General features: G+C 29.6%; 1 protein-coding gene across 1 annotated transcript; it reads right to left on the bottom strand.

Annotated features, from left to right (window-relative positions):
* Positions 1-2098: 2098 nt before the first annotated feature.
* Positions 2099-5963, bottom strand: LOC137832682 (G-type lectin S-receptor-like serine/threonine-protein kinase B120). Its single transcript, XM_068640984.1, has 7 exons — positions 4429-5963; positions 4009-4119; positions 3648-3877; positions 3350-3560; positions 2994-3231; positions 2759-2906; positions 2099-2624 (listed from the first exon to the last, which is right to left on the bottom strand). The coding sequence occupies exons 1-7, from the start codon at positions 5735-5737 to the stop codon at positions 2322-2324; spliced, it is 2550 nt and encodes an 849-aa protein (XP_068497085.1). The 5' UTR covers positions 5738-5963; the 3' UTR covers positions 2099-2321.
* Between the last annotated feature and the right edge of the window lie 4956 nt (positions 5964-10919).

Genomic DNA, 10919 nt, shown 5'->3' with positions numbered 1-10919 from the left:
ACATATTTTTACACATAAATATTTATTTTCAATATATATAATTCAAAATTATATAATACATAGATCTGTATCTCGTATCTTACATTTTAAAAATTATACGTATCTCCGTATCCGTATCTATATCGTGTCTATATCGTATCAGTGTTCATATCCGTATCTATCTTACATAGCTTCTAATTCTTATATTTCTGCTTCAGTTTCTACAATGTTTTTTTATGGATTAGTCTGTTAAAAATATTTCATGATAATTAAAAGAAATATACATATTATAACTAAATAAATATTTATGTGAACCGAAAAGAAACAATCGTAAATCGTAACCCATCGAATATTATTAACTCTTTGACTTCCTTTTTGACTTTAGTGTGTAAGTTTATTTCGGTATGCTTTTTTTATATCTTCCATTCACACAAAAATAGTGTTCATATATATTAGTTGTAAAGTAGTTTTGCTATAAATAATAAAATTATTATTCGTGATTAAGAGCATCATGGAATTGTTTTATACTAATAGAATTTAGTCATTTTTCTCCTTGTTTAAAACATCTCGATCCAACATGAGATTTAATTAAAATTTGTTAAATTATCACGTTATATTAATGAAATATGGTTACCAATGTTTTAATGTATATATATTTCACTAACTGTGTATATTAAACTCTTTATTTTGTTTTCATTTTCTTTGTCATTTTTAAATGTAAAGAAGGCTTTTATATAACCATTTAGCACTAGTGCAAGATCATGTGGTATAATAAAATACAAAAAAACTATAAGTCATAAACATATGTTCTTTTTATAAATTTTTAAATATACAAAACAATAAAATATTTAAAAGATATATACAACTAAATAAAATTATTTTAAAAGAATTAAATTATTGCTTTCGCCACAAAAACTTTGATATCACTATTAGGTCTCTTGATGAAAATTTACTAAAAGATTTTATAAAAATGAGACGTAAGACAAATTCACAAAAGACATTCATACTACCTTCAACCTAAAACACACAATTGTCATTTTATTAGTATATAAATGTGAATATTTATTTTAAAATTTAAAAAATATGAGTATTATTTAATATAATCTTTGTTTAGAATGGAGAAAGATGTAAGTGTAATTTTCTTTATTTCTTCTTCTGTTACGGCTACCAAATTAGAAACGTTAAAACTTGAGTGATGTTACGTTTTTGTTTTGACCACTTGTTATGTTTACGTAATTCAAATAGCTTTCGAGTGTGGACAAAATATTTTGTATTTCGATGATTACGTAATTCAAATGCAGTAAATAATATTTTGTTTTCTGTGGACAAATTTTGCTTTTAGATCAAAAAGTTGTTGAAACTTGAGCGTAATGGGGTAGGAAATTTGAATACCATGTAATTTGGAAGAAGGTTCTATCAGATGAAGTTTTTTCTTCAAAGAAAGTGAAAGTAAGTTCAATATATCTAAGTGAATTTTAATATAAAAAATAAAGTGATCAACATGCGTTTTTATATTACTGATTTTCCTTAGCTTGTTTAGTTTTCTAAGAAATTAAGCGAGAATCTTTTTAATGGAAAACTATACTTTTATATAAATTAAAGAATTAAAGAAAAAGTTATATCCAATAGTACTAAAAAAACTATAAATAATTAAACTAAAAATTGGACAAAATTATGAATAATTAAAGTTAAAGATCAAAATTATGTAAAAAAGTGTAAGAGACCAAAGTTCTAAATACTAAAAATGGAAGAACTAAAACATTGAAAAAAGAAAAAAAAATAGAGAACAAAATTACTTATTTTGTAAAATGTGAAAGCAAAATTATAATTAAAGCATGGTTAATCGATGAAAATGTGTTGCGGAGTAGTTCCTGCAATTGAAAATAATGGAGAAATCACGTGCAAAAGGAAAGAGTAGTTTGTGGAGGAGTTGTATGTGGCAGAAGTTCCGGATTTATAGTATGCATGTGGAACACGCAGAAGCATTATTATGAATATTGTTCTCCCAAGATTTTACCAACACCTACACACATGATAGATACCAAGCACCTGCAAACAATGACTCATCTAGCTCATCATCAAATTTGGCCTTATATTTCACAAGGTTCTGATATGAATCTTATTGTCGAAATGAAAATCTCATTGATGAATAAATAGTAAGGACTTCTATAAACATTAACAGAGCAGATTTGTATTGTTTTTTCGTCACATATACAGTGTATACAAATGTAAGGGTATACTATAGTTTAATTTCAGCAGGGCCAAGAGGGAAAAAGGAAAAAAAAATGAGCCATATTTACGTTTGATGTGTGACAGAAAATTGAAAGAGAATGATTCGATTTCTATCTCCCTACCACCATTGTGACTGTCAAATCATTTGAAACATCAAGGCCCTCCATGTAAAATTGTCTGTCCTCAGATCTCCTCATGGAAGTAATCAAAGGTTGCGTAGGCGTGGGAAGAGTTGTTGCTTCACTTTCCAGCATCAACACCACAGCAGACATGTTCGGTCTCTGAGCTGCTGAATCTTGCACACACAACATCCCTATGTGTATGCATCTCAAAGCTCTGCTTTTAGGACTAGAATTACGAATGCATGGATCCACTAGCTCCATTGCTCTCTGTTCATTCCAAAGATGCCACGCCTACATCATCATATAAACTTAGTCATAAAAATGTTGCAACTCTCACTTAGTTTTTCTAGACATGTTAGAAATTTCAGCAAAACAAAGAATTCACATTCATAACCAATAAAGTGCAATAGGATGTAGATACTCACATATCCTATGAGGCTGGAGTCATCAGTGTGACGAAAACTGGTGTTTCTGCGGCCACTCAAAATTTCTAGTAGTAATACACCAAAACTATATACATCAGATTTGACCGAAAACAGACCTTCCATAGCATATTCAGGGGCCATATAACCACTGCAGCAGATTTATGTATTAAGATTAGCCTGGTCCAAGTGAGAATTAACAAGACTTAACATACAAGTAAAATCAAAGCATACTTACTATGTACCAACTACTCTATTTGTATTGGCTTCATTCTGGTTCCCACCAAATATCCTAGCCAATCCAAAGTCTGATATTTTTGGATTCATGCTTTCATCCAACAAAACGTTACTCGCTTTTAAATCTCGATGAATTATTCTAAGCCTTGAATCTCGGTGCAAGTAGAGTAATCCTCTTGCAATGCCTTCAATGATTTCAAACCGTCTTCTCCAATCTAGTTGTGTTTGTTTGAATGGATCTGTCATGATATTTACCAACAAAATGCAAAAGTGTTAAGCAAATGCACCAAATAATCACTTTTCATGTTAATTTAAAATGCGCAAGGAAATGGACAGGATTAATGTGAAGAAACATACCAAATAAAAAACAATCCAAGCTTTTGTTTGGCATGTATTCATATACCAGCAACTTCTCTTCCCCTTGAATAGAACAACCCATTAGTCTAACCAGATTTCGGTGCTGTAGTTTGGCTATCAGCATCATTTCATTCTTGAACTCCTCTAAACCTTGGCCAGACCGTCTTGAAAGCCTCTTAACAGCTATTTGTTCTCCGTCTGGAAGCTTTCCCTGGTGAATGGAGCAAATGGTTTTTTCCATTACATTTTAGAAAAGCCTATTTTAATTACTAAAAAGATGGGCTTAATAGAAGCATACCTTGTAGACAGGGCCAAAACCCCCTTTCCCAAGCTTATTTTCTTCTGAGAAATTGTTTGTGGCTACTGAAATGCAACTGAAATTGAAAAGTGGAAATTCTGGCCCCCTTAGTTGGCTGCCCTCCAAACTATGGTCAGCTGATCCTGAAAATTCTGCTGACATGTCTCTGCTCTTGCTTCCATCAAAAACTGGCAGTACATCACTATTCTTGCAACAAGAAGCTGGGGAAACTGTAGGCAGAAGTAGAAATAATATAGGTAAAACACGCAAGTCAATACCAAAAATAACATTGGACAGCTTTGCCGTCAAATATCTGATAAAAAAGAATAGAGTCTGGGGAGATGAATTATGAATATTTAACCTTTAAGTTTACCCCTGAATCTATACACCAGCCACACAAAGATTCCTAGGCAGATGAACCCCGCCACAACAGCAGATATTATCGCAATGATGTTCTTTTTACCTCCATCATCTGTATAATTTGAAGATACAAAAGTCATACGGAGTTATTAGAACTTGAGAAATTCAAAAAGATTATTTGCTTCTGATAATCTTCATAGACAATAAAAATCAATGTATCCTAATGATTGAGAACTTGAGATGGATAATTAGCTGAAATATTGATTTAAATGTTGGAAACAAAATAGCAACAGGATGAGTACAGACAAGCTTTCTTCATGTGAGGCCATAGATGAAACATTTGTATGTACTGATAAACGTAAATTAAAATTGAAATGATAATTATGTTATGAGAACAAAATTAAGGGACTAATTACCTTACCTAAATCAGAATCAGCGAGACGGATATGCAGTGTATTTCCTCCACCATCATAACGTTGAATGTCAACCAAATCCCCATTCCACACCATGCACCCTATTCCATTAACATTGGCATAAGCCGTACAAGAATCATCGTTCAAACACACTTGATGACAATCATTCGTGCCAACCACACGTGCCAAATCCGGCAACTTCATAGACCTACGCTCCAAGAACTCATCCTCTCCAACACTAACCTGAGTAGTGCCGGCGGAAGTAACATTCTTCCTCTGAGCCTTGAGTGGAGTCATCCTCGTACACCCACTGGACCAGTTCCCCTTATTCCACTGATCCCTACTCTTGGGTTCAAAACCTCGTATGCAAGCACAAACAGGTAAATCCGAAGGGGACACATCACACGCCGCGAAACTCCCACACTTATTGTAAACCTCACACTCATGCGAAGGCCCTCTTTGAATCACATCCCAACGTTTCTCATCCTCATTCCACCTGAATTCTGTCTCATAGCCGTCCCACCCCATTTGAAACCTCACCTTATCAGTGCCGTTTAACGGGTTATAAATGAAGTACCTACCTCCTTTACCATCCCCATTAAGCGTAAAACCATAAAGAAAATTTCCTCTCATAGACACCCCTTCAAACGTTATACCATCCCAATACCCCGTTCTCCACCTTCTTTTGTCTCCTTCCCAAACCACTATCTGAGGTAACCCTTCAGGATCCACCCCCATAGTGTAGTTTCCCCTCGAAGGATCCGTTGACGATTTCCATGAAGAGAACACATAGCCGCCACTCTTCCCAGTTGCAGCCCCCACTGGAACCCTCATACCAGGCATGAATGTATCCGTTGGATTCTCAAAGCTATGCCACAACTCTTTCTTTTCGCTCGAGAGAATGAGGTTACCAGTGTCATGAAGCGTCGCCGAGCAGTTTTTGTTGCTGCTATCGATGGAAACGTTGGTGGACCAGACAAGGTTCTTGGCTCCATCGAGGACTACGAGGTTGCCATCATTGGCAACAGTGATGGATCCTCCGGTGCCATTGATGGGTTTGTCGCGGTTTGCGACCCATATAACAGGTGTCGCGGGAATGTTGTGGTACCAAATTCCGACGTAGCGGGAAGAGGAGTTGTCTAAACCGAAGAAACCCATGACGAAGTTGAGCTCTTCAGACACCAGTGTCTCACGGTCGTTGTCCCTGATGACGACATCGTGCGTGATCCTGATATTTGAACTTGCCGCGAAGGAAAGGAGATTGTGGAAAGAGATGAAAGAGAAGAGAAACAGAAGGGAGATGGACATGGCCGCCATGGTGTCAAAATCTGTTGAGGTTAGAGAGTGAGAGTGGTGAAAACATAAAGGACAGGATTGTGCTTTTTGGGTTGTGGGCGAAGAAGAGATAGTGGGTGTCACTGTGGCGACATGAAAAACGGGAGAAGACGAAACGTATTTATTTGACCGGAGAGAATACACGCTTGTGATGTGGTTGTTGAAGACACGGCTCCCACATTGGAGAAAGGGTTGAAAACGGTACCCATGTCATACTCGCTCTCTTCCTTTGTTTTTGTTTTTTTATGGTCAAGTAAATCATGAATAATAAATAAAGAAGTAAAAGGTAGTGCACTGAACAACAGTGATACAGTAACATTTATTAATGGCTTCCACTGCAGTGAGAGAGAAGAACCCACCGTCGGAAGAACCTTCCACTTTCCGCCTCATACACATTGCCGCACTTTCTATCTCACTGTTAAGCTTACCACAAAAACACATCATAAGTATGATGAAAAAAACAAACTTATATGATTTTAGATTAAAATATTTTAGTAGTTCAGATAAGATACTAAATTTAATAAATCAGGTATTGTTTGTTTTGGATATTTGTGTTTTGTTACGATTTTCTCTTTAAAACACTTTATTTCTCAAATTTCATATTGAAACAATTTCATATAATTTTTTTATTTTATTTTAATTATTTTTACTTTGTTTTTTTTCTTTTTATTGGACATAAAATAAACATAAGCATTTTTCTCATCCAAGTGATTAAAAACATCATCTCACATTTCCTTTCTACTAAACGAGAGTCCTTTAAATAATTAAGTCAAAATTTTAAACCTAAGTTAACTTATACAACACTTAATCAATGAAATTCTAATAGTAACTTACAAATAAAATAGGTCTTCATTTAACAATAAACAGTTGCCATCTCTGACACTTTCTTTTCTTGTAGTTAAAATGAGTTTTGCCGGTTTGGTGGTTTGAATGTGAATGGAGATAAAAAAATAAAACTACCAAGGAAAATAAATGTACTCTTCCTTCAAATACAATAAAACTAACGACGGAGAATGCTTGTTGTGTTTTTTAAAAGTTAAATAAATTTTATAGCATAAAAGTAAATATTACATTTTCAGTTAAATTTTAATTTTAATTAATTTAAAATGTATACATAATGTACTTATTTTTATTGAATTTATATTTGATGTATTAAAAATAGAAAAGCTATTTATTCTTTATTTGAGCGTTGGTAAGATTATTAGAGAGGCACGGGTTTAATGTGATTCATGTGATAACTTCACATCACAGTCACATCATATTCCAACAGGGTTGGCTCCATACCTTACACAAATTTTTTCCAAAATAGGAATCTTCAAAATTAAATTTTAGTCAATATCATATATATATATATATATAGCATACTTCACACATTTTTTCTCTTCATTTTTATCAGTAATCATTAAAAAAAAGGTCATAATTCTACCGACATTTTAATTTTTTTAAAATATTAAAATCGTAAAAAAAATATTTTAATAAATTCTATATGAACTATTAAACCCAATTAATTATTAAATAACTAATATGCTTTTAGTATTCATAAATTTATAAATTTATCTGCCAAATTTTGTATTATCTGTTGATTCAATTTTTCTAATTTAAACTTATGATTTCTTTATCATCCTAATAAATAATATTTTTAATATACATTTAAATTTCAATTTGAATTATTTTGAAAAAGATAATGACTTGTAGTTAAAAAGTAAGTAAGTTTGGAATATTTTATTGTTTTTCAATTAAGTTTCTAAAAAAAATGCTCTATTCAATATCCACAAAGTTTATATTTTTAATTGAATTTTTAGTGTTTGTTTTATGTCAATTATGTAAAAAATAAAAAATAAAAATATATTAAATTTTAATTCTCTCGTAAATTAAGTACTTTTAAAAACAATGTCATTTTTTAAAAGGATAATTTTTTTTATCATCTAAGTTGAAGTAATATTTTTAAGATTATAAAATTAAATGATCACGTCATCATATAACATAAACTTAATAAAAATTATAAAATTGTAAAAAAATTAAAAACTTAATATTAATTTTTTTTAATATGACTCAATTAAAAATATTTAAATTTTTATGTGAGTTAAAATTTGACTAAACCAATTTTTTTATTTGTAGTTTTTCAAAAAATTAAAAACTAGTTAGATTACAAATAATAAATAAGCTATTTAAATAAAATATTTAAATATTTTAAATAATGTTCTATTTAGATAAAAAAAAAGATGAACAATATTATTTTAGACAATAAAAACTGTCTAACATACATATAACATATAGAAATATCATCACCAACAATTATAACCTTTAATAATATATTAAAGGATTATGAATAATGTGTTATAAAATAATCTTAATATTAATTGTGTCTTTTCTAGTTATTAGTGGTTACTTTTCTTATAGGGTAAATAATCTTTATTTTTATTTGTTGTGATTCTAGTATTTATTTGATTGATTATTTCTCTCTTTAGCTAAACTTATAATGAGTGTACTTTTGGTATATATTCAGACTATTTGTTTTGATCTCACAGAATAATATTAGAGATATTCATCTGTCTTTCTTTTATTTTTTATTCATCTCTGTTCTATTTTATAATATAATATATGAATTTATTATAATTAACTATATAAAGGGACATATATTAGAATTTTAAACTAATATAATATTTATAGCTTTTAATTAATCAAACAGTATATAGTTATATAAATTAAGAGAATTACTAATCTTATATTTAAAATTATTTTACTATAAAATTTATTTTATAAAAATTAACAATTTTAAAGTATAATATTATTTTATATCTGTATTCGAACACCATTAAATTAGTTCTTTTTTTTAATTCAGTTACAAAAAACAACTTGACGAAATAAATAAAGAAGTCAAATGAAATAAAAAGTTGTTAGTTTAGTTTATCAAATTAGTAGTTGGCTTGCGTATCCAACTTTAATATTATAAAATTTGTAAGGAAAATAATATTTTTACTACTATATAATTAGTTGACAACTTGCTTTATCTTTTGTAATTATGAAATAAAAGAAAGATAAAATAACAAGTATCACATGACGTATACATTTATTAGATTATGAACATATTATTGTCTAACTTTTAATTGGAATTAGTTTAAACACCATATAACTATCATCAAACAAAAATATTTTAATTCATTTTAATAATTTAATTTTTATGTGGTTGATTATTGCAGTAGTTGTAATCTTTCTTTATGGATATTTTTCATCATAATTTAAAAAATATCATAAAAAACAATTTTGATTGATATTATAATGATTTAAGAAATTTAAATAGCCAGCAGAAAAACTTTGTTTATCGATTAAATTTTAACTTTAGAAAATATATCCATCCAAACATGTTAATTATGTCCCTATTAGGGTCAAATTATCTTTACCTACAAAAAGACTACAACATATATGAAACAAAAAGTTATGGATTGGATCAACTTTTGGGAGATTTATTTAAGTTTATAAAATGACTTTTTCTTTCTCTTGAAAAGTTTTGCATCTTTTTTGAGTTTTTCCTATTTAAAAAAGAGAGAAATGATTGATGATACAATAAGCCTCATATGTCTACACAGAGCATGTAATTTCAAAGCTCATTAATCACACATAATCTTCCACTTAATTATTACTACTTCCACTTCACATGTATTCATACTTTAATTTTCAAAAGTTTAAATAGAAATGGAATGTTCATTAATTTTTACACCTATAATAACCATAGTAATTCATATTAATGAGATATTGCATAAAAATATTTCAATCAAAATAAATAAAAAAACTATTTATGATATGTATTATCCTCAAATATCAATACACATAGAATTAGAATCAAAGTAGTATTTGGTTTGTGTGACTCTTGAATGTGGTATTGAATGGGAGTTAGCACAGCACCTACATGAAATTTTCAGATATGAATGAGAAGTTGACTTTGACTTTCGATAAATCAAATAAGAAAAATAGGTCTAAATATTCTGCAAGTGCGCAGGGCCTAAACTAACTCACATGCCCCACACTTCACTAATTTTGGTTCTTGTATATCACATTTTATTATTTCCTAGTTTTACCTGTCATGTGTTTTCTCATGCATTTTATAATGTTCTTTTTTACTTATTTGATCTATTAAATTTCTAATGGAATAATAACGTGTTATAAAAATAAAATAAATGAAGATGAAAACAAACAATCTTGGTTTGTAAAAGTTAGGTTTAAATTTGTTGACATGTTACTGCTTTGTTGGAATCTAAAAAATTAATGGTAAAATTATTAACAAAATTGACTGGTAAAATAATAATAGCGAATAGTAAAATATATAATAATTTTTTTATCATATAACAACATAGAATATTTATTAATTTTATTAATGACTTGAGAATCTTTCCATTCAATTAGATTTCTTCATAATCTGAAATTCAATAACTTGTTTAAACAAACTAAGACTAGATTTACTCACGCCAATAAATTATTGCCGGCTCAAAGTTGGTGGTGCAAGTGCCTGGTTTCACAATTCACATATTGTTTACTCAACTTGTATTTTATAACCATTGAGTGATAAAAAAAGTTTGACATTCATGGTTGAATTGTCAATAGTATGATTTGAAAAGTCATCTTTATTTGTTTGTGAACATATTATTATAATTAAATTATTAATAAAATTTATTTTTAAGAAGTAATTACTTTCCATTAAATTATAATAAAAAATATATAAGATCATAACAAAAGAAAGATACCAGATAAAGAAAAGAAAGATATAAGATAAATGTTTATGCATATATAAATATATGTTCTCACTCTCCTCTTTTAGCTCTACCTTTTTATCTTCACGAGTTCAGACTCGAATGGTACCGGCAAAAGGCACTCTGACGTTTAAGTTAGAATTGAGTATTCGACACTCGGTACTCTGAGCACGGTATAAGGACGTACATAGTTTTTGAATTTTATGCCTATTTATATGATTGTTATGGATCCTTTCTTATTGGGTCAGATTAGGGAATTGAGTCATGTTTATAAGTGTATTATCAAAATCTTGAAAGCTAATTAGCTTCACTAATATCACTTAAGAGTAATTGACTTTGTGGTATATATTATTTTTATATTTTATTTTTTGTTTTATTTTACATGCATATTTTTTAAAGAGTAAAAATGAGTTTTATTT

Source organism: Phaseolus vulgaris, chromosome 6 (assembly GCF_000499845.2).
Source record: "Phaseolus vulgaris cultivar G19833 chromosome 6, P. vulgaris v2.0, whole genome shotgun sequence".
NCBI lineage: Eukaryota > Viridiplantae > Streptophyta > Magnoliopsida > Fabales > Fabaceae > Phaseolus > Phaseolus vulgaris.
The sequence above is the reverse complement of the archived record's forward strand: the minus strand, read 5'-3'. Positions and strand labels throughout refer to the sequence as shown.